The 24,495-nt window shown below is 39.7% G+C and overlaps 1 protein-coding gene across 14 annotated transcripts in view; it reads left to right on the forward strand.

Annotated features, from left to right (window-relative positions):
• Window positions 1-24,495, forward strand: part of LTBP1 (latent transforming growth factor beta binding protein 1) — a 186,544-nt gene that overhangs the window by 141,584 nt on the left and 20,465 nt on the right. For all 14 annotated transcript variants that reach the window (XM_040058399.2, XM_040058401.2, XM_040058400.2 and 11 more), the window contains 6 exons: window positions 1,332-1,454; window positions 3,210-3,335; window positions 9,692-9,817; window positions 12,055-12,198; window positions 21,917-22,099; window positions 23,406-23,492. In XM_040058399.2, the coding sequence (XP_039914333.1) occupies window positions 1,332-1,454; window positions 3,210-3,335; window positions 9,692-9,817; window positions 12,055-12,198; window positions 21,917-22,099; window positions 23,406-23,492 (789 nt within the window). The remainder of the gene's footprint in view (window positions 1-1,331; window positions 1,455-3,209; window positions 3,336-9,691; window positions 9,818-12,054; window positions 12,199-21,916; window positions 22,100-23,405; window positions 23,493-24,495) is intronic.

Genomic DNA, 24,495 nt, shown 5'->3' on the forward strand with positions numbered 1-24,495 from the left:
AATGCCATGGAGAATGATACAGTGTGGGCTTTCCAAAGATAAATGCAGAAATGAGGTCATGTCCTCTTTTTAATTACAATTGTTATTCATTCCTGGAGCACAGGAAAAAGTTACAATTCTAACCAGCTAAAATCCATACTTAAGGAATCAGGTACTGGGAAAAGTCTTTGATTACTGTTTTTCAAAGGAAGCTAACTACATTATCAAAGCAATAGCCTGGGCAGATTATTAGGTAGGGCTCTCTGGAGACTGAGGGAAGTTGCTTATGAGACAGGTTTTTTTATTCCGCTCTCTCACTTGCTGTTTGCTTTTAAAACTTAGAGTCACAAGCACCAAATACCTTGTGATCTTTATCTGTAATGAAACCAAAACTGGATAATATCACTGGAATGTTGGCACTTGCTGACTCAGTCCTGTACCCGTAGTAGCTGTACTCTGTTTCCTCCACTGGGCTGCCTTTAAGTCCTTTGAAAGACAACAGGAAGAAAAGACTTTAGGTCTAGACAATGCCAGTGTCCTGATCTTGAAATATTTGATTACCTCGTGTCTAATTTCTGTCCTGAAGCTTTCCCTGCTGAGTGTCAGCTGTTTATCCCATGGATATGGAGACACTAGGGCAGAGTGTACAGGCCTGATCCTGAACGTGGTGTATAGGCAGCTGGGAAACAAGATCCTGTGTGCCTGAACCCTGAAGCTGGATTTATGGCTGGGGTTCAGCACTGTGCAAAAGCAGCCATTCAGCTTCATGACCCAGCTGCTAAAAGCCTGTGAAATGGCTGTACTGCATCTTGTGAACTGCATGAAAAGCCACCCACCAGCACAGCAGTGCACGTGGCTGTTGTGTGAGCAGTGTCCCCAGACACGTCCTGTGACACACAGCCAGGCTGGGGCTCGCCCACTCTCAGGGGGACGCCTGAGTCAGGGAGTCAGGTCACTTCCAACGCAAGGATTTCTGTCTGGTGGTTTAAACATGTCCAAAGATCACTATTTTAAATTTGCATTAGTAGGTGTTTTTTGTGTCTGTCTTCTAAATGTGCAGCTGCTTCGATTTCTTTTTAACTGCATTACTCTTATGATGTGCTTGTGTGAGAGATGCAGATGGCACGTGAGTCATACTTGCTAGGAATAAATCACATACAAACTCAAATTTCCAAGCCCTCTAGAAATATGAGAGGTTTGATGACATGACGAAAGGAAAATAACAAAGAATCCTGAAGTGTAGTAAACTTGATTTCCATGTATGCACACATTTGCTTCAAGGTATGTTGAAACTATTAAAAATTTCATCAGTTTTGACATCATCGAATAACTTGGTTGCCTTTTTATTTCAGATGTTGATGAATGCCTTCAAGACAGCAATGTTTGCCTAAGAGGAAGCTGCATAAATACTGAAGGGTCTTACAAATGTACTTGTCCGGATGGTTTCCAGCAGATAGCGAATAGGGGATGTCAAGGTATGAAACAGGTGTAAAAAATACCTGGATCATTGTTATAAACAGGCAGGTTTGTAAGTGTAACTTGTGATAGTCACAGATCGTGCTAAGAAAGAGAAACTTATTTATCATCTGTAATACTTTCTTACTCTTCTTATTTTCTATTTTCATTCATTCTATTCTCTGTGTAAATATATGCTGAGAAATTACTTCAAGAAGCTGAAGTCTCAGCCTTCATAACTTGAAAGAGAATCTGTGTTAGAACTAAGAGACATACAGCACTGCTTTATTCCCAAATCCTGGAAACATTTATTTTGACAGAACATTCCATGTGTTGTGAATTGGAGATGTAGTGACAAGAGCAGCATTATTAGCATCAAGTCACATTAGATTTCGCCTCTATAAAACACTTGCAGTACTTTGTGGAGGACGGGTGGGGAAGAAGGGAATGTGTTATGTGAGTCTGAGTCAGCATTGCCAAACCCAGGAAAACACTTCCCAGGTTTTAGTTCTGAGCAGTCCCATCTTCATGCTGGCACAATGCCCAGGTATGCCTCATCACTTTTGCCCACCGTTTTTGTGAGACAGAAACCATGGTATTTGAGCTGGACAGTGATAATGTGTTCATGTTCTAAATGGCTGAAGGACCAGAACACTGGATTTTGCTTTGGCTGCTCTCTTATGCACGGTTTAGACTTCAGCTGAGAAACTGAATTGCAGCTCATCCACTCTGAAGATCTTCCGCAACGAACACTAGGTTCCCTGTAAAAGTTCTGAGTATTCTATGTGACTGCTTTCTAATTCAAAAAATGTTACATTCAGCATACAGAAGGGCTGTATTAGACCTTGCTTTAGCGGATAAAAGAGAATTGACTGCAAGCTAAAATCAACGGCAGCTTTGATAACCCCTCTATGCTCTTCACTTTGCCATCTAAAGTAGTAGATATATGCTTCATATTTTAAATGGATAAATAGAACAAACCTGAAAGCACGTATGAGCCAGCTATGGAACAGACAGTGAAGACAGGGAGCTATTGAATTAAACTGGCAAATTTATCACAGGGTGCGGTGTCTGCAAGTTGAACCTGGACTAGACTAAAAGTTAGGGATATACATTTTGGTAAGGAAAAAGTTGAAAATACTCCAAAACATGAGAAACTGCTCATGAGAACATGAGAAGTTTGCTCTTTCAGAGGTATTATACTCAATTTCCCTAACACTAGCAATTTTGTTTTCTTGTCTTTTAATACATCATTCTACCTTGTCTAATCAGCTGGTTCAGTTTCCAGCATTCTTCTGGCGGTTTTAAGACAGCTAAATCTTGAGCACAGTATGAAAAAGTACAATACTATCCTTGTCATTGCTGGTTTCCCACCATTCCCTACTTTGAGAGGGCTTCAGGAAGTAGTTGTTGGTTTGCATTCGCTATGAATTCAGAAAAAGCTTTATATGCATAGGTGTTGTGTTCAGCACAGTGCTGAGCATAGGCACCTCATCCAGATACAACTTCCCTGAGCTGCCTGCCTCTTTTCTTTCCTCTTAAGGCCTCGATTTCAGGACACTGGTTGGAAGGTTTATACTCACAGGCTAGAATCAGTCCGTAGCTAGGGAAAATTCTATGACGGATGTCATGGTCTTGAGATGATGATATTGAAATCATAATTTCTCTAGTATTTGCATAGCCTGTGGAAATAGAAGCAGCTTTTAAGATTCATTGAACTTAGGCTTAATATTGAGGCTGTGATGATTTGCTCTTAAATGTCTCTGTGCTTTCAGATATCAATGAATGTGAGAGATCTGACCTCTGTTCACCACACGGGGAGTGTCTGAACACGGATGGTTCCTACCAGTGCATATGTGAGCGGGGCTTTTCTGTGTCTGCAGATGGCCGAACATGCGAAGGTGAGGCAAGTTATAACAATCCATTCCCATTGATTTGCTGTTGTTAGGAGAGTGAGCAAAGTAGTCGGTCAGTCACTACTAACTCTAAAATCTGCCACTTAATGCCCTTTTGTTCTTTTTCTCATAAATGGATGATGTGCAAAATGTGTTTGGAACTCAGGCTTCTGATGAGTTTCTATGGGTAAGATGCACATGAATATTTAGGATTATCTAATTTGAAGCTTAAGGGCATTATCAGCAAGCCTGAGCTACCTGGATGATCTCATTGCTGTGTGGAAGACAACAGAACCTTGCTTGTCCAAACTTTTATTTAAAATATACAGAATAAGCAACAAAACAGTAACTCCAGTGAGAAGTTGTAGTGAAATCCAGTAGTTCTATTCTAGAACTTCAGGCATTTTGAAATGGCAGAAACTGAGTAAATAGCAGTTATTAGATCTTTATAGAAACATCAACCAGGAGCCTGGAATTTAGGGTAGCTAAGTTGTTTATGTTGCTATATCATGAGAATCTATCCTGTTGCTAATGGTATACACGTTTGCAAGTGATGCTGCTCTCCTGCACTGAATTTAAGACAGGACACTTGTGCTCAGTGGTACCGAGAAGGCATCACTGGATTTGTGAAGTCAGTGATGCAGATAGAAAATAAACACTCCCCTAACTAGATTAAGAATGGCTATTCTTATGATTGAGAGGAGTGTTCAAGACAATAAGGCTTGTGAGAAAAGTTCAGAAGGGGAAAAAATTGTATAGTAGTATCTCAGTGGGATACATGCCGAGGAGAAGCACTGAGCAGATGATAGCTCAGTGTTAGAACCAATGGGTAGTGGATCTCAAGCACCCATGAAGTAAGCAACTGTTCTCTGTCTCAAATTATAGGCCAGTAAATCCATGTGTGATTGGTTTTCACAGGCCAATTCTTCTCATAGTTCACTTAGGGATGGTGAAAACGTTTGTCCTTTGTGGATGAGGTACACTGAAACTTGCATCTGATTGTTGCATCTCCCTACTTATACCAAAGAAAAACAAGCATTACAGCTTTATTACTGAAGCTGGCATAAAACCTGCCATGTATTTAGTAATGTGACCTCTCATGAAATGAAATACAGTGCTGGCAGGATCACTGTTACCCTTGATGTCAGGGAATAAAGTGCTGTATATTTAGCTATAGGATAACATCGAACACACCATTTGTGTTTTAATTAGTATTGATAATTATAAAAAATTCTGGAGTGTTTTTAGTGATTCTTTCTCTCTAAACATTTACTTCATTTTGTAATCATAGCATAAGTTGAAAGAAATATTCTCTTACTGCCAAGACAAAAGCCTGGTCAAGTAGGCTAGAGAGAGCAAATCTGGTAACTCCTCTGATTCCTGGAGGAGGCAGTATTTTATGATTTGAGGTAATGGGATAATTCCAAAGCACGTTCATGGACTCCTTTCATCAGCATGTATACATTTCACCCAGTGTTCAGGAAGGATATGGCCATATATCTTCAATTGCTCTGCATGAAAAGTAGTAGCAGGTGTTTTGCCTTGTGCTGAGCATAGCTATAAAAGAGGTGAAAAAAAAAAAAAAAAAGTGTCCAGAGAAGAATACAGCTTTATCTTTGTAGAAGCCAAACACTTTATTTCAAAATGAAATGAGAAGATCACTTATTAACCTTGTGAAATCAAACTCCCAGAAATTAAAAATAGCACAATGGAAAAGGAACACAACTTAAAAAAAAATAAAAATCCAATGTCTTTGGCATCTACTGTTAGGAGATGTACCAGAAACAGTGAGCTTCTCTGCATCTCTGACATTTAATAAAATAGCACAGTTTCCAGAGAAAGGTTGCTATCATACATGATGAAGTAATACAAAGTTAATCTCCATTAGAACAAAAAAGCCAAACTTCTACTAAATAGAAAAAGATGAAGTCACAAGATCTTACTTCCAGGACTGTGACTAGTTTGGGGACTTTTTAATGAAGAATAAAACAAGTACAAAACCGGTTGAGCATGCTTCACAAGTGATTGGTGTTGTGTATGGAATACAGATCAGACTTTATATTCAGCACTTGGAAAAGTATTTTAATAACTTGGCGAAGCTAGGGTACTTCTAGTCTCTAAAGCAGCATCACTCCTTTTCCACCACAATTAGTTTCTCCATTCTGTCATTTTAATAAAAACAACTCCAGAGTTTTGAAAAAAATCATTTTAAGAGAGCACTGATGGCATCGTTGTCAATATTTGTAGTGATGTCAGCCTCATGCTAAAAGGGAAGATGAAACAAAAGGAATGTGTGACATTCCAGGTACTGAGAAAGCGTGTGGCTTCCAGCTGCAGGAGCTACTGTTCTTTACACTAAGCACCTCTGTGAATTTAATTCTAGTTAAGTGAGTGAGAATGACTGTTTATACCATCAGAGAAAGAACCTGAGAAAATTTTCCTGGATTCACACACCTCTCTGTACCTGGGGAGCAGATTTTCCGTATCTCCAGACTATTTTGTATGAGTTTGACTTGGGCTTTTTTGAAGTTTGAAACAACAACAGCATAAAACATTTAAGAACCTCATGTGGTTTAGTTCTGGTATGGAGTTTTTGTGGCTCTTGGCCAAAGTAAACTGAACAGCTGTGGAGACTGTGTCTTCTTCCAAGGTGTAGACAAACTTTTGTTGCAGCAATGTCGTTCCACTGCAGCCTGGCCCCAGGCTCAGCAATTTGACTGTGCTGGGATCTCTGTACTGGAGGCTCTCGGAGTGCTCCTTAGTTGCTTGTTGAGCTTTCTGAGGTTCATGTCAAGACGGTGGTTTACCCAGCTGGCTGCTGGTTGAATATGTTGGCAAAACCTCAAGTTTAGAGGTTCTCTGATGCTTAAGTTGATACCCTGCCTCAGGCATCTCTTCTGTCTCATTGGCTTCTCACTGCTGCAACAGGCAGTCCAAAAAAACTTACACATCCCACCAGAGCTCTCCGACCTCTGCTTCTACCTTTTTATTGTATACATGTTATGGGTAGCCCTGGAAGTTTCAGAATCAGAGCTGTGTTTCTCTAATCACTTTACAGAGTTGTCTTAGGAACCAGCTCTTCCAGACAGATTGTTATGTAAGTAGATTTCAGTGAGATTGAAGCATCATACTTGAGGTTGTCTTCAAGTTGTCAGAAAACAGGAACGCAGTGTTGAACTGCACGAAAGTGTGCATGAGTGCACACATCTTGCCTCTTGATTAAAGCAGGCAGCATTGATTCATGGGTTCTATGATAGGTTGTAATTACAGAGAACTGCTTTAGTCACTCTATAGGCATAGGATATATTAGTTTCATATTTAGTTTTTCCCCCTGACTTTATTTCCATGTAGCAAGAGAATTGCCGATTACAAGCCTCACTCTTTATGGGGTGATTAAAGAAACAAATGTCCTTTCCGGCCATAAAAAAAGAGTCCTTTGAGTGAACTGTCTAGACAAGGAAAAATATTTGGTGCTTGGACTTTCTCTGTAATATCCCATGCGCTGAAAGATGTTCAGACTGTACTTTAAAAAAAAAAACAAACACAAAACCTGTCTTCTGTGGCTGTATTATATCCTGAATTAGGACACTTGCTACAATCACAAGTTTTGGTTCTGTGGCTTTTTAGTCAATGGCCTTGTTTTACCTGTGAAGAACCAGCTGCATCACCCATTCCCCTGTTTCCCTTAACATTTAGGTTTTAAGTAAGAGAAAGTCTGTAATTTGGGTAATTCTAAAATCTCCAGTTGTAGTTTCTTCTGTGTAGGTTTTTAACAGTCCCATGGCTCAGGATCTTTTTGTTATTTAACCGTAATTGTTCACTGAAGACACAAACACTGTGTTATTGTCTGTTGTCTGAATTTCCTGGCTGTCAAGTCACCATTGTTTACTCACTTTGAGTTCCTTTTCTTAACAGAACTTTCTGATTAAGAGACAGTATTCAGATTTTTTACTAGATCTGTGAAACTCTGCTGATCACATGAGACTATTAATATCAGGTATTTTATGCAGGGACAGGGCAAAGCAGCAAGAAGGAAGGACCAGAAAAACACAACTGTAAAAAAGTTTTATTGTCTTCCTCCCAGTATCTCCATATGTATCTTTTTATAATTCTGTCACTGTGGGAACTTTGAAAAGGAAAAGTTATAAAAGGTAGTTCTTGACCTTTCACCTCTGACAGTCTTTAACACAGATGAGTTTCTTATTCACATTGCTGAATTAATTCTACTGTGGTGGGTTTCGATAAGTTCAATATCCAGGAACCATCCAAATTTTCATATTCAATTTCTTGAGAATAAGCATACTGGCTATTGTATTATTTGCCAAATACAATAGCCCTTCTAAAATGAATTCCTTGAATAATTTTCCTTTGTTTAATAAATCAAGATGTAAAGACCATTAAAATCTTTACTACTAAACTAAAAAACCAAATAAATTTTTCTGCCAGGTCCATCTGCAAGTACTTTTTTTATAACCATCGGTTATACTCAAATATGTGTCCTAGATTTTGGTGCATTTAGTACATCCAGTTTTTGCATGCATTTCATATGTAGGCTGAAGTTTGTTAACCAAAGGGACAGTTCAATAGGAGAAGTGAGTTTTCCATCACTTAAACATCCTAACATGAAATTACATGCCTTCCTGAGAAAAATGTTTAAATTTAACAGTTTGTTCCATTGGTATGGAAGTTGGCAGAGACAGGTTTTTTAACCTTTTTAGGAGATTCTGGGTAGACTCTTCTGGCCTTGAAAGTCTACAAGTGATTCCAAACCTGTTCAGACCCCACCACAGCACACAGGAAAAGCTGGTTTTCAAGATCCCAAAAACACCACTCTCTGAGGCATGTAAAGCTTGTGCAGATGAATTTGAGCACCTGGGTTTCAAAAGGGCAGAAGTGACAGGTGTGGATGGAAATGACTTGCTGCTCAAATTTTGATAGCTCGGGGGGCTGTGACCACATGGTTCAAAGCCCAAGATTTCCCTTTCAGCTGAGCATAAAACACAGTTTAAAAGTAAAAAGTCCTTGCTTAGTGAGTGCTGTCAGGTAAGAATGCAGTGCATCTTTGCCAGCTTCTCTAGGTTTTTGTTTGACACAGCGGTGAAGAGCTGGAGGAGTATGCAGGAGTACATTTGGGCCCTACTCTGTCCTTACATAAAAACACCAGATGCTGCTCATCTGCTTGGAGAAGCCTTCTCTTTATGGCACTGCAGGATTCAGTCCCAGCAGCTCTTTAGTTCAGGGTGTGCCAAAGGCTTCCACTGGAGATAGAATGATTCCATCACGAGAAGGACTACCAAAATGTGCAGAATAAATGATAGTAACAAGCAGTCAGATAAATCACTTTATTTGCCATTTAAAATGCAATTATCCCTTGAGGAAATGTGCAGAAGGAAATTAGACAGCAGCCATACTTAACAGCATAATGTTTTTTAAGAAAGAAGTACAGCAATAACTTCTCTGCTTGAGACTGCAGAGGAATATAGAAGGCAGAAGGTACTAATCCTAGTATCCTGGCAGGTTCACAGTTTCAGCTAATGTTCTTCCTCCTGAAAAGCACCTCATGATATTTCTAATGACCACATATGGCCAGGGCTTTGGGTTTAGGTCTTACTTTGAGTGGAGATAAAAATAATGCATTCCTAGCACTTGTGATACACTTCCAAAAATAAACCAGAGTTTTCATTATAATTTGTTGGGCAGCTGAGTCAAAGAACAGACTTACACATGCAAGTGACTTATTTGTTAGGCCAGCAAACCAAAACTGGAACTACAAATGAAAAGGCCGGTACAGAAAACATTCTGGCATTGGAATTACTTTGTGTACCTGAGTAAGATTACTTGTATGTGTAGATTTACAGGACTTAAAGACAGAAGGCTCAGTCCACAGATATTTACCACTTATACTATGAAATTGTTACCTGTGCTGAGAGCCAGAATGAGATCTGTGCAGTGCTTCTGCACCGGGGATGTAGCTATACCCTTGAACTCTTTTTGTAGGCACAGTGAGTTCAGTTTCACTTATGTTGTTGACTGTAGAATCTATAAGTCGGTCAGAGAAATTATTTAAATTGTGTCTTAGTGTGTGGTATGTAACATCATGCTGTGGTTAGCAAGTTTAGTGAAACAGATGGGTGGAGGAAGTTGACCATTGCTGACATACTGTAAAGCTGACCCTGAAATAGTTTCTTAAATTGTTTGTGTGCTTACATTAATTTTTGTCTCTTGTCCTTGTGTTCCTTCCCAACGTGTGGAGACATAGCTGCATCTGTTTGCAAAATGGCCCATCTGTGGGTTTTCTGCGCTCTGTGGCTCTCTGCCTTTGGCTGTCACACAGCCTGCCTGATGTTAATTCTTCCTTGCAGATGTGGATGAATGTACGAACGGCACGGTGTGCGGCAGTCACGGGTTCTGTGAAAACATGGATGGCTCCTACCGCTGTCTCTGTTACCAAGGGTACCAGGACACACAGGATGGGCAAGGGTGCACCGGTGAGTTCACGGGTTATACGGGTCACTGCTGCAGTGTTCAGGGGAGCAAAAGCAGCATTCCAGGAAAACACATTTCACATTTTTGTTTTCTGTCATTTTTTATTAACGTTATGCCACTTACTAGTAAAATAGAGTTGAGCTCTTCTTTACTCACTGAACTTCGTGCCAGATGGAAACTTTACTTTGTATTTATTTAATGAAAAAAACTGTTACTAGGATAAGCAGAAGCCAACAGCGAATAAGCTGAGCCACTTACTTTATTTCTTTTAAAAAAACCCAAGAAACCTCCATATTTCTGCATGTCGGGACCATTCACAAATATAATAGCATAAATTTAATATTTTAGCCTATTTAAGTGCCACATCTGTTTAGTCTCTTAGCTGAGTAGCCAGGACCCTGCACTATCCCCAGCAGGAAATAACATCTGGAATGTGGCACAGCCAGGCTGAATTAGATGGCACCTCCCTAGGCATATGGTGTTTAAACTGAATTTAACATTAGCTCCCAGCTCCAGGAAAGACACCTATCACCATGAAATTATGTAGGGCTTTTGTAGATGTGTAAGTACTGCACATTTCTTTTGTGACTAATAGCTTTCCAGATCTGTTGTTAATAGTGATGGCTGAAGAACCGTTTGAGGCAGCAAAAGTTTGTAATACCAAATTAATACCAGATCAAGGAAAGGTATTTATTAAGCAATTTCTTCAAGCCAGACTCAGGATGAAACACATTTACTGGTAACAGAGACCTAAATGGAATACCAAACAGAGAGGAGGAATTAGAAGTTTTACAGTATTTGTATGCATTTTCTAATATATTAAATAGTTTTGTTACAAAATTCTTTATGCCATTTGACACTTATTTTGCTGCATACCAAGGTATATTTTGTCATACAGTGACTTTTCATGGATGCAAACAAATGAAGCAAAGAAAGTAAAAAAATAAAAGGGAAAAGGAAAAGATGGTGTGAAACTAAATTTAATTTTGAATTCCCACTGAAGTAATTCTGAACCACAAAATAATGCATTTGTCTATTTTTTTTTCTTGTGTAACACTATATAGTATAAAATACTCTTAAAAATTTTGAAGCCAGTTATCAGCCAAAACAGCATAAGGAAAAACTAAGTCTCTAGTTCCTGACCAGGCAATTCCCCAAAGAAGACTTATTCCTTATGACAGGAACCCAGTAAAAAGGTAAAGAAAAATCTGAATACATTTTTAGATGTAAGCAAACTCTAAGTTAAAATCCATTTTTATATAAAAACACACAAAAATCAGCATTTATTCAGATGACTAGATTTTGATAGGCAAGAGGTAAAAAGGATGAAATATTGCTTCACAAGTTATATGTTAGACCACACTCTGTTATAGGAATTTCTGAATTGTGGTACAGAAATTTCTATTTCTGATAGTAATCAGCATAATTCCTGTCTACTAATGAGATTCTCTCATTAGAAGTAGATTTTCAAATGTCAACGTTAGCAACTAAAAAGGAAGTAAAGTTTAGAGATCCTGATAGTATTTGGTAATCATTGTTTAAACAACAGGCAACAATGTTATGGGTCAAAAATGCTTCAGGGTTGGCTAGTTAGTAGGTATATGTAATCCAAGTTAAAAATATGTGGAATTTTTTGGAGAGAGGAATTTTGCAGTGTTCATCAGGGGTCCCTGGGTGACCTGGACACAACTCCTCTGGGTCCCAGAGCAGCCTGTTGAGTCCATGCATAAACATATAGTGGCAGTGGGCTGGGGAATTTTCTGTTTGGTGATCGTTTACAAGAAAAAATGGTATTTGGGGGAAGAAAATGAGTTATCTTTTTTGTAGTGCAGATTAAATCTCACCAAAACCTGTTCATTTTTCTCCTTGAGTTAGTGGAAGTTTGATAATAAATTTAATAAAACAAATTAAATTACTCTGAATCTTAAACCCCAATAAGAGAATACACAGAAAAGCAGGTATTTAAGAATGAGAAACACCAAAAAAAACCCTGTGTTCTGGTCTACAGTCAGCACCTAATCAGCACTAATGGTCTTTGAACTATACTGTGACTTTCAGGGGTCTTTATTTCAAAGGACTTACTACTTGTTTATGAATCCACTTAGGTATTAGTGAGTTTTTAATCCTTCCCCAGAGATCTCATCTGTGATCTGGCAGACGATATTGGCACAGATACAGCAGATAAAAGAACAGTCAGCAGTGGGTCTCAATTGATTTATGTTTCGGACTTTTCCCCCAGATGTGAATGAATGTGAAATGTTGAGCGGAGTTTGTGGCGAAGCCCTCTGCGAAAATGTTGATGGTTCTTTCCTGTGTCTGTGCTCTGATGAAAACCAGGAGTATGATCCAATGACTGGACAGTGCCGCTTCCGTAGCTCACCAGGTAAAACGATTTCAGCCGCGCACGCAACCATCGGAAAGGCAAAGCTGCTTGAAGTATTGATGTTGCTTTAACTAAAAAATTTAGCAGAAAATTTTAAAATTTTGTCAGTGTCTTGGAAGTGTGTGCATGAAAGGAGGTTTTTCTAGGATGGAATATGGTATCAGTGAATCATTAGCAGTGAAAATGTAGCAGAAGCACCTTCTAAATGTTATGCATCAACAGACTTGGCAGTAGTACTGAGCAATTACCATAGGTAAGAGTAAACAGTCTCATTGGCTGTACTGTAACAATGAAATCTGATATGGAATCAAGTCTGTGACCTGAGTGATTCTGGTTTTTGTCCAACTTTTACAAGCATTATTAGTGCTTAGCCCATTTGTATACTTGGACAGTGTTTAAGGGAGCATATTTTTAAAACCAGAAGTCGTATTTAGTTGTTGTGGTTTCACCTCAGATGGCAACCAAGTCCCAAGCAGCCATTCACTCACTCCTCTAGAAAGCTCATGGGTTGAGGTAAAGACAGATTAATGGGGAAAGCAAAAGCCACACACACAAGCAAAGCAAATCAAGGAATTAGTTGACTGCTTCCCATGGGCAGGCAGGCGTTCAGCCATCTCCAGGACAGCAGGCCCCATCACACATAAACAGTGACTTAGGAAGATAAAAGCCATCGCTCCAAACATCCCCCTCTTCTTCTTCTCCTCATTTTGTATGCTGAGCATATTGTCCTTCAGTCCGGAACATCCCTTTGGTCATTTGGGGTCACCTGTCCCGGCTGTGTCTCCCCCCAGCCCGCCATGCACCCCCAATTTCCTCACCAGTGTGGCAGAGCAAAGCAGAAAAGGCCTTGGCTCTGTGTAAGCCCTGCTCAGCAATAACAAAAACATCTCTGTGTTATCAATCCTGTGTTCCGCACAAATCCGAGTTACAGCCCCATACCACTGTGAAGAACTCTATACCAGCCAAAATCAGCACAGTAGCGATATCTTGTTTGCCTTATCTAGAATGAATATAAGTAGTAAGAGAAGGTTGCTGGGAAAGCAAAAACCCAACCCCGCCCCCCAAACCACTGAATTGTTGTCAATCTACCTCTGTTGTCAGCCTCGCTTGAGGTGTCCTTGCCTGCTTTACTCCTGTTTTTCCTATTAGTCTATTGTACTGGATTTCTTATCTTTTCTAATAAAGTGGTTTGGGTGTTGAAAATATAATTCACTAATTGAAAATTAATTTAGAACTCTTAAAGCTGCTATCAAAGTTCTACACTGGTTCAGTTTGGAGAAAGGAACAAGCCCATAGTAAGGATGAACAGAGTACAAGAAATGACAGGATTTACTTGCACAGGGTTTTTTCTCCTCCAGAATGCAAATCTTGGTAATTTTTCCTTGTTTTCTTACACTCCAGGCTGATCCAGCTTCTGGAAGGCCTTAGAGGAATTGGGTTTTTTTGCCAGGATGCTGACTTTACAGCTTCAAGGCTGTGGCTGTTTTCTCCTATCACTCATGATCTTTCGGACTTAGAAAGAGGGTTAAAATATCCATGACCTAATAGTCACAAATATTTAGATCACTGAATGTGGCACTCAGCAGCACTCAAGAAGTTGCCTGTGAAATATCATTAACAGCTGATTGACAAAGATTTTGGGCCTGTGAGGAGGTAGTACTCAGGAGAGTTCAGCTAGCTGATGAAACAAAACCAGAACTAAAAAATTAGCAGAGGATCTGAGTCATGTAAAAAGGAACTCATGTCCAAGGGACATTTGAGGACATAGCCCAACATTACTGTGGGGAGGAAGGGGATGAAAAACACAGTGTGACCGATCGTACTGTCAACAGATGGACGCTCTACTGTCAGTACTAACTCCATTATGTTGTCAGCAGTGAGCACAGCTTTGATGTGATCTGTCTGGAAAGTAGCTGTTCTTCCTTCCCCTCCAGGCTCCATCAGGCCCTAGCAAAATGCATGCTTCACCTTTGTCTCTTCTCTGATAAGGTCTCAAGATCTCTCATAGGATACCATAAGGAGCTAGTGAGAAGTACGTTCCATCATATGGTCTTGGAATAGAATAAGGCAAAATGGCAGTACTCGGAACAGAGATCTTTACTACCTTCTTTTCTTCCAAAGTAAAAGGAGAAAAGACTGTTGTTAGTTCTTCTTATAAACTATTCCTGCTGTAAAGAACGCTGCAATAGCTGCACATCCTCCCTGGCTTTGACAAGCCACATACTCAAGTCAGGCGTGGTGCTTTGAGAGCTCCCGTGGTGCACATGGACATCATCTGTCAGCATTAGTTTGCACCATGCTTATGAAAGGCAGAACTTAAAAGGCGGAAAAGAACTTCATCTGTGTTATCCTGTTGCAGATAGCTACAGCTCAGCCTGGTTCACCCAGCTCTTGCTTATTTCTCATTCTGTATTTTTGTGCATAAAGGAGTGTTTGTCCACCTTGTATGAAGTGCAAACAGGTGACATTTGTTCAAATGTTACTTTAATTTGGGGATTTTCTTCCATGGCTGTTTGATTTGTGGAGTGCTGTGTGTTCACGCTTTTCTTTACTTGCCCTTAGGGCTTTCAAGACTTCCTTTTATTTAGATTCCACTTGCTGGAAATTTGTCTGTTGTTAGCTGTACCTTGAAACAATCCTCTCAGTGTATGTATTAGGAATTTAAGCCCCTGTTGTCACCTTCCAGTCAAAAAACCCAAAAAAAGTGCAAAAAACTGTGCAATGCTTAATTGTCTCATTCCCCTCTTCTCTGCCCTGCCATTCATCAAATGTAGGAAATGTTTCAGAAATAAGGAAAGGTAAAGGAGCTTTATCCTGTAGGAGATGAAAATCTGCTGTTCTATACATCTTTGTACCTAAGAGAGAAAAAAATTCATCCTTTGGGTTGAAGTTTTCTAATTTATTCTTTTAATAAACTATATAAAGCTATTTGAGATTAATTTCTAGCAAGTGCCAAGCTCAATGCACTTCAAGTAATAATAATAGTAATAAATAATAATAATAAGTTCTAGTATAATTGTAGTTTTAACTGTTACATGTTGTAGTATGCATTTGAACTGCTAATATAGACTAATGTACTACTAATAGATTAACGTCTCATAACACTGAATCCAGAAGCTATAATGGAAAGTGAATATTTGAGGATCAGAATAAGTATGGTTTGGGGTGGCATGCCAAAACTTGAAATGTTTCAGTACCAGTGCTTGCAGAGATACAACATCACTGGCATAAGGGAAACCTGGTGGGTTGAAACTATACCTGGAATGCCACACTGGATGTCACACAGGCCCTTCAGGTGAGGCAGGGAGGTGGCTGGAATGTATGGAGCTTACATTTGGCAGTGGTATGGTTTAAAGTCTCCAGGTAAGGATTAAGAGACAAACAGATAAGATGGATGTCATTGTGGGAGTCTACTATAAACCCCCTAGCCAGAATGAATTGTTCTTTGAGGAATTAATGGAAACCTCCAATCAACCTCCCTTGTCCTTTGGGGGGACTTCAACTTGCCAGATGTTAACTAGGAACAATAAACAGCTGGCACAAACAGGTCCAGAAGATTGCTAGAACACCTGGATGCTAACTTAATGGTATAGGTACTAAGGGGGCCAACTAGGAAAGATGCCCTTTTTATTTGTTGCTTAATTAACAAGGAGGTTCTCCAGTCACTGAACTGGTAATTGATTGCTGTCTTGAACATAGAGACCATGAAGCAATCAAGTCTAAAATCTGGTGACAAGAGGGAACTGCTAGCTTCAGCTCTAAAGATATGACTTCAGCCTTCTCAGGGAGCTGATTAGCAAGGTCCCCTGACAAAATGCTCTTTAAGGTGTTGGGGTCCATTTGGTGCTCGTTGCTTTTTAAGTGCCACTGCCTTGGAGCACAGGAGCAAGCAATTCCACAACATGGAAAGTCAAGAAGGCAAAGCAGAAGACCAGCTTGGCTGAGCAGGGATCTTCTTTTGGAGCTAAGGCAAAAAAAGAAGGTATATGTCTAGTGAAAGGAAGGTCAGATAACATAAGAAGAATACAGAGTTGCTCCTGGTCACTGTTGGAAGAAAATTTTTGTGGCCAAAGCTCAACTGGAGTTGAAGCTGGCTATTAGTGTGGGGGACAATAAAAAGGAGGGGGATTTAAATACATTAATAGAATAAGGCAGCCCAGAAATTACATGCGCCCGTTACAGGATGAGGATGGTCACCTCACAAACAGGGACATAGACAAGGTTGAGACATTTAAGGCATTCTTTGCCTCTGTCTTCAGCACGGATAACAAGCTAAGGGGGTCCTATTGATCTGAGCTGGAGGACCATGGCTGTGAGAATTATAAACTCAAACCTGACCCTGAACTTGTGCAGGATCTACTGCTCCATCTGGATCCCTGTAAGTCTGTGTGACCTGACGGGTTTAAACCAAGAATACTCAAAGAGCCTCTCATGTCATTGTGAGGTCTCTCTCAATCATTTTTGAGTAGTCTTTGGAATCTGGAGAGGTCCAGCTGACTGGAAGCAGGCTGACATTGTCCTGATTTTCAAAAAGGGCAAGAAGGAGGGCCCTGCCAACTACAGATCTGTCAGTCTCACTTCAGAGTCTGGTAAAGTTATGGAGAAGATTGTTCTGGGAGTTACTGAAAAACACCTGTAAAACATCATGGTCATTGGTCACAGCCAGCATGTCTTCATTAAGGGAAAGTCCTACTTATCAAATTTGATTTCCTTTTATGATAAGGTAACCCACCTAGCTGATAAAGGGAAGCCAGTTGATGCAATCTTTTTGGATATCTGTAAAGCTTGGGATATTGTCTCTCACAGGATCTCTTTCTGGACAAAATGTCCAGCACACAGCTGGATAAACACATCATGGAACGGGTGAGCAACTGGCTCATGGGTCAGGCATAAAGGGTTACAGTGAATGGGGTGACATCAGGCTGGGGACCTGTCACTAGGGGGGTTCCACAGGCCTCCCTCCTCAGCCCTGTGCTCTTCAACATCATCATAAATTACTTGGACACAGGACTGGAAGAGAAACACAGCAAGTTCACAAGTTCATACAAAACTGGGAAGAGCTGTTGAGTCCCTCAAAGGCAAGGAGGCCCTGCAGAGAGATGTCGACAAATCAGGGAGCTGGGCAATCACCAACCGTATGAAATTCAACAAGGGAAAGTGCCAGACTCTGTACCTGGGATTTATGCACAGATTGGGGAATGAAATGCTGGAGAGCAGTGCCACAGAGAGTGACCTGGGGGTCCCTGTTGATGGCAAGTTGAACACGAATCAGCAGTGCCCTGGCAGCCAGGAGGGAAAACCCTGTCCTGGGTGATATCAGGCACAGCATCACCATGGAGATCTCCACTTAGGTACCTAGAGCTAATTTAGGTGTTGCTTTCTCCTGGCTACGTGAAATATAACCAGTTATTTATTGCAATATATTTAACAGTAATTGATGGGATTTAAAAGTCAAAATCATGGTTTTGGTGTCCAAAACCATAAGTCCCTTCTAGACTGATTAATATTGAAACAAAATCAATCACCCCTGCAATCTAAGCAACCACCAGCACAAAAAAAATGAGGCTGCCAAGTAACAGTTCATAAATTTGATCCAAAAGGTTTCTTAAGGCTAGAAATTTGATGCATGAGTACAGATTCTGAATTTCCTAAATATTATGGGCTTTCTAATTGTTAAGTGAACTTTAGTTTTCTGTGGACAAAGTCTTAGCTACTAAGTTTTATGTGTGCATCACTTGCACTAATCCCTGAATTGTATATATACACGTGTATGTATATGTACTGTACATGCACGTGTTGGGTATTGTAGCTCATCACATGTGGAGTCAGTTGATAAATCTAAACAAGTACACCCTGGCAATAGGCACATACCAATATATTTTTACTGTATTACCGAAAATCAGATTCTGAAAGTGGGAGTTCTTACTTGAGCTGTTTGCTCGGAGTCATCTGAGTATTTGCTGAGCTTTTAGAATTCATGAAGTTATAATGAATATTTTTCATTTTTGCAGCTAGTTTTCTGATTGCATCTGTAAGTGTTGTTGATACACAGTTAAAGTATTTAAGATCTCATCAGTTCTATGTTTTGGTTTTTTTCAGATCACAGTTGTTAACAGAACACTATTTAGGCAAATATTTCACTGTATGCTGAAGTCTAAGCATATGCTAATCCATATTATCCACTGAATCTTACATTACTGATGCATGTTTTTGCATCAAACGTTTGCTAAGTGTATTGTTGGATCAAGCTTATGCTAAGGTATATAAATCTATTTCTAAGAAATACTTCAGAATCCAGTCCAGCAGCAACTATACAGAATTTCTCTCATAGGCTGTTAATAGAATAGTTATTTCAAAAATGTGGTAAAATTACTTTCTTTTACCAGCATGCCTTAGGTAGAGAGATATTTTACATTTTCTAACAACAACAACGAAAAATATCAAAAACAGAATCAACAATGATACAAAAAATAACTATTCATTTTCTGTCATATTTTGTCAACATACCTAGTGAAATCACTTTCAAAAACAGTCTGTTTACTAAATGGTTAATAATCTATGGCAGAGAAATTATAAACTTCTAGACAGAGACTGGTCTTGGCTAAAAAAAAAAAAAAGAGTTTGTGTCTCATTTGCTTTCCAAACATTTGTGATGCCTCTTGACTATCCCTCACTTACAGCTGTGTAAACAACAGCCATTTAAGCTGCTCAACAGATAATGGGAGGAGAAACCAACACATCATATGTAAAATGAGAATAAACAAGGACATGATGAGACTATGTCCCTCCCAGGGCAGCTTCTGGAGTTCTTTCTCTGATAAACAGCATGAAAACAGCCATGCTTTCTCTTCTGGTGAAGATTTGGCTTTGATGCAGTTAGATAGATGGCAGATGGCCAAGGAAAATGTATAAATTGGTGACTGAAGTACAGCCCTCTCACCTTGGAATGGCAGATTTAGTTCAGCTGCATTTCTGTGACACGATAGTCTTAATATAGTTCCTATTGGATAGCAACTGATACCACAAAACCACCTTAATTGATGAAATTCAACACATTATGGAAAATTTTGATAATCAGATGAGGGTTGACCACAGGCTAAACTAACAAAGCTGAAATAAGCAGCCAGCTGGGTGTATCCTTTAATGTACAATTTAGTTATATTGGCAAAACTGCAAAGCCTTGCAGGTGGCAGCATTATACTGAATTTGAATGGAGGTGTCTGCCAGCCTCTCAGCCTCCCAAAACTGAAGTCACTTTTCTGAGGAAAACAGAAATAAATCCAATTGTCTGTGTCTAATTAGAAACCAAAAGAGCTATTACACATGTTCATACTATTGAAGTGCAATAATAGGCAACCCATGCTGACAATTTTAAATCTGCTTTTCCCCAAATGGATCTAGTATTTGCATGCCCAGTAAAGTTGCCTTACTCCATCTGCTTTGGGGAATGTGGGCGGGCAATGATAATAGGATTGAAGTAGCAAGAGCTGGAGTTCGTTGAATTCCTTCAGCATTTGTTGGACATCACTATCTTCAAGCTCCTGCCTCAGAAACACTTTTTAAGTGGGATCTTAAAACCCACCCAGAGTTGCTTGCCTCTTGTTTCAAAGGTGATGCACTTTTTTTCCCAAGTTCCGGCCGAAGCTCTCTGTTCAGGCAGGCTGGTCATCTTCCCTCCTGTCCCATCTTTCAGCACATAGGGATGGCCTGCTCCTGCACCTTTAAAATTTTCCTCCCAAAGTACATCCAGCGTTCCCCTTTTGCCCTTCAGGACTGCCGCCTTAGGGAGTCTCTCAACCAGTCTCCTAAGGAGGTGGAAGTCTACCCTCTGGACTGGTGGCAGATCTGCTGGCACCTCTCCTTACTTCCAAAGAATCACAACCACTATCATTTCCTGGTTGCTTTTCCCAAGACAGCCTCTGACCATCACATCACCTGCCAGTCCTTCTCTGTTCACAAGCAGCAGGTCCTGTGGGGCACCTCCCCTGGTTGGCTTCCGCACCAGTTGTGTCCGGAAGTTCTGTTCCGTGCACTCCAGGAGTCTCCTCGACCGCTTCCTCTCTGCTGTGTTGTATTTCTAGCAGACATCTGGTATGCTGAAGTCTGCCACGACAGTAAGGGCCAGGGATCGCAAGACTTATCCCAGCTGCTCACAGAACACTTCTTCTGCCTCTCCATCCTGGCTGGGTGGTCTACAACAGACTCCCACCAGGATATCTGCCTTGTTGGCCTTTTGCCTGATTCTTACCCATAAACACTCGGCCCTATCATCATCATCATTCAGCTCCAGACAACTGAGACACCCCCTAACACACAGGGCTACCCCACTGCCTCTCTTTCCTTGCCTAGCCCTTCTCAAGAGTTTATAACCATTCATTGCAGTGCTCCCGTTGTGCGAGTCATCCCACCCTGTCTCTGGTAGCGACTCTCTTTCAGTTTCCCTGCTGCACCATGAAGCCAACATGTGTTGCAGTGGCATCTTGAAATGCACTGTCACTCTATAAAATAAGGTTCTGCCTCAATAGTTGTGTCCCTTGAGAAATGTCTCATTCTTGGCTTATTGTGCAAGAGCTTGGGTAGAAATTATTGAAATTTCAAAGAGTGAAATATCAGCCAACATACAATAATTTTAATAGGGTTTTTTGTGAGTTAAACATATGTTAAGTACTAAGCATAGAGTTTCTCTAGATTAAAGGAAATTAGCTAGTCACCTCAAGATTTACCTGTCTCAAATTCCTGGATAAAGTTTTGGGTTTGATTAATAAATCTGAGCATATGTAATTTTAGAACTTGGTTACTTTACTGATGGCCTGTGAAAAGTTTTTCATATAGATCAAGTGTGAATAGCAATTTTATGTGGTAGTTCCCACTTCTGAGCCCTTGATGATAATTTTTGTGAGGTGAAATGTTAGGTAGACAGAGTTCTGCAAACACAGAAAAAAAAATTGGTATTTCTTTTCAAAATCATTTCTTGGTGTACTTTAGGAGCGCTTTGCTTTCAAAAGGTCTTTGACTATTATACTAATAGAGTATTTATTGGATCTATGGGACAGACCATTTTGCCTCCAGTCCATTTAAATATTGTGAGAGGACTCACTCAGTGCTTAAGGCAATAAATCTGCCCTCTTGGCTGGATTCCTATTTTAAAGTAAAATACAGAGTCAGTTAACTTGACATCTGTATTATATTCCTCTGTTTACCATGGAGTCAGTAAGTTACTTTTGCAAAAATCATAAAGGGCATTGTATTCAAATGTGGAGCATGCTTTTTTCCCAGTGAGGTTAAAAGGGGCTGTAAGTGCTCATTCTTTTGAAAACTGAGTCTTTTCAGTTCATGTCTTAGCTCCTTTATCTGAAAAAATGGGGTTGTCATATTTGCTTACCTCTGCAAAGAGCTTTTGTGTTCATATGTGAAGGGCATGCTGTCAATAGTTGGGCATGGCTATTAGTAGCAGAACATGAGAGCAGGTACTTCATGTATTGCTTGAAAATTATAGAAGTTGCAAATTGGAGGAATCCTTTTATGGTCAAGTTGGAGAATAGAAGTTGGCTGAAAAAGCCAAAGGAAAGTCATCGACTTCTATCGTTCTTTCTAATTTCAAAAAAATTAAACAAAAATTTGTACTTGAAATTTTTCTTCTCTGTTCTTTTGACCTTCTGGAAAAGTGACTAATTTCACATGTCATCTTGTGTGGTTTATGTTTTCTTTTCTGCCTTAGAAATGCCAAGAGAGGCTGATCAACAGGAAGATGGAAAGAAGGAGTGCTACTACAATCTGAATGATGCTAATTTCTGTGACAACGTGCTTACATCCAATGTAACCAAACAAGAATGCTGCTGTACCTTGGGTGCTGGTTGGGGTGATAACTGTGAAATCTTCCCATGCCCTGTTGTTGGAACTGGTAAGAGGAGGCCTTCTGTCCCTTTGCAAGCTTTTGAAGCATTGTATTTATGTTTACAGAGTGTGCTTTCCCTTTAAGGAGGACTTGCCCATTAAATCCCATATTCTGTAGTATTTAGTCATGACTTGATCATAGGAACCCACAGAGGAAAAGGTGATAAGAATAATTCGTACCTAGTGTAAATCCATTGGTTTCTCTGCAGTTGCCCTAGGGATAAAAAGAGCCTGTTACTGAACAGTGATTTTGAGCAAGTACAGGCTCTCACAAAAGCTTTCTGCAGGTGTTATGGTAACACGTTAGATTTTTTCCACAAGCTGGAAAACAAAGGTAACCATCACAACGTTTTTGAGGCTGCAGCTATTTGTAATGCTGTTCCTACAGCACTACAGCTTAGTGATACAGGTTATGGCATATGTTATGGCATTTTGCAACTTACTGAACAACTCAGTTAATAATGTTCTCTGCAGACCATTGTTTAACGTCTAAATATTAAATTAGAAAAGCAGAGCCATGTGACATTTGTCACAAATTTTGAAAACAGTACTTGAAACATAAACAGTGATGGCTGAAATTCAGAATCCAGCTGGAAAAGAATCACATGAGAGAGAGAGAACACGTGTAAACTTTTTGAGATTAAATGCTGAAGGTTACTTTTCACAGAAATGCATTGTCACGTTTAATTCCTGTTTTAACTATACCTTAGAATACCTTTTAACTCAAACTGAAATGAAGTGCATAATGAAAAAGGGGCCTCTCTGCTTGGATAGGTTTGTTTGATTCTGTGTAGTCTCCAAGACACTTGAAATAATTTCTCTCTGTAATGCACACCATGTTCTCCTGTTGCAGTCAATTAGTGTTTTTCCTGTATGAGGACTGAAGAATGTGGACAGGGGTTTGTATCTCAGTTGGAGTATGCCTAGATTACAGCTCGCAGCATAGCCCAGAGGGGCCCATGCTAGCTTTAATTAAGATAATTTGGCTACTGGTATTGTTATAACTGCAGTGCACAATGAAACCTAGTAAGGACCACATTCTCCTGCCAAAGAGCAAGAGAAATGAGTTTGCCTGGAGCTCTGTGATACTGTGGGCACCCTAGTGAGGTTTGTGAAAGCTAGCTCTGCGCACCGAGGGCAGGGGAAAGTCAGGCTGTGGCATTTAACATCCCCCATTAAACTAAAGGGGTGTGTGATTGCCTGATAGATGCAAACAAGGCAGATATCTCAGAGTACTCTGAAATACATGTAACACTACATATGTGAATACCTTCTTCTTAAAAACATAATTTTTTGTTTTCTTTCTCTCCCAGCTGAATTTACTGATTTGTGTCCTGAAGGAAAAGGTTTCATTCCCTCTGGAGAATCATCTTACGGGCTTCTTGCTCAGAATTACAAAGGTCAGTACTGACTTGTATTAAGTTCAATTATTTCAGAAGTTCTGGTAGTTGATTGACTAGAAATGTGAGCCAGGAATGTAAACATACTAATTCAAATTTTATTAGGTGATAAAAACAGTATGTAGTATGAAACATTACTGAAAATCATCACTTTACAGGTTGTTAAGAATGCCAGTTACACAGTCTCTGTAATATTCTGGTTTAATTTCTACTAAGTGCTATATACTGTGAGAATAGGTGCTGTGACCACAAACCACAAATCCTCATTTACATATGGAATACAATGCCAACTTAAATTTGTAAGTCTATGTGTGGGGAGTTGGAAGAGAAGAAAGAGTTCTGTTGGACATTCGGTGTGCAAGGGAGAATGAATACAAAAACTGAGAAGTTCAGCAACGATATTTTCATTACAGAACTTCATGGAATAATTACTGGTAGTAGTCCAGTGGAAGTAAAGAAATCAGAGTGATGAAAGTTGGTGAATGTGGGTGGGAGGGAGCTGGCATCACCAAGAAGGAAAAGTGAGGCAAAATTTCTTTTCAGGTTTGGGAAGTGGCCATCAATATTAATAATTTTTAAGACTGTCATAGGGCTCACCTTAAAGTCTCAGAGTATTTTTGTTCAGGGATTGTTTAAGGGTGTTGTTTATCTTTACAGCTAAGATTACGGTATATATTCACAGTGAGGATTTGGAACTTGCTGTGTGTACAGCATATCCAAATGCATCTCAGGTAAAAATCTGCGTTATTTTTGTGCCACCTCAGGGTTGATAATAAATACTGAAATGTGGAAATAGTTCATCTGGAAATATCTTAGACAAATCCCTGCCATAATAAGACTTTTTCCCTTTTCCTTAAATTTGTGTTGTAAAACCTTGGAAATGGCACAAGGGACAAACACTAAATAGATAAATGACTTTTACTAATGTGCTCTTTTGGTAATGTGATTTTTCTCTGTTACAGTAACTTAAAAGTTACTGTTGCTTTTGTCCACAAGCTTCTGC

The sequence above is a fragment of the Hirundo rustica genome, chromosome 3 (genome assembly GCF_015227805.2).
Source record: "Hirundo rustica isolate bHirRus1 chromosome 3, bHirRus1.pri.v3, whole genome shotgun sequence".
NCBI lineage: Eukaryota > Metazoa > Chordata > Aves > Passeriformes > Hirundinidae > Hirundo > Hirundo rustica.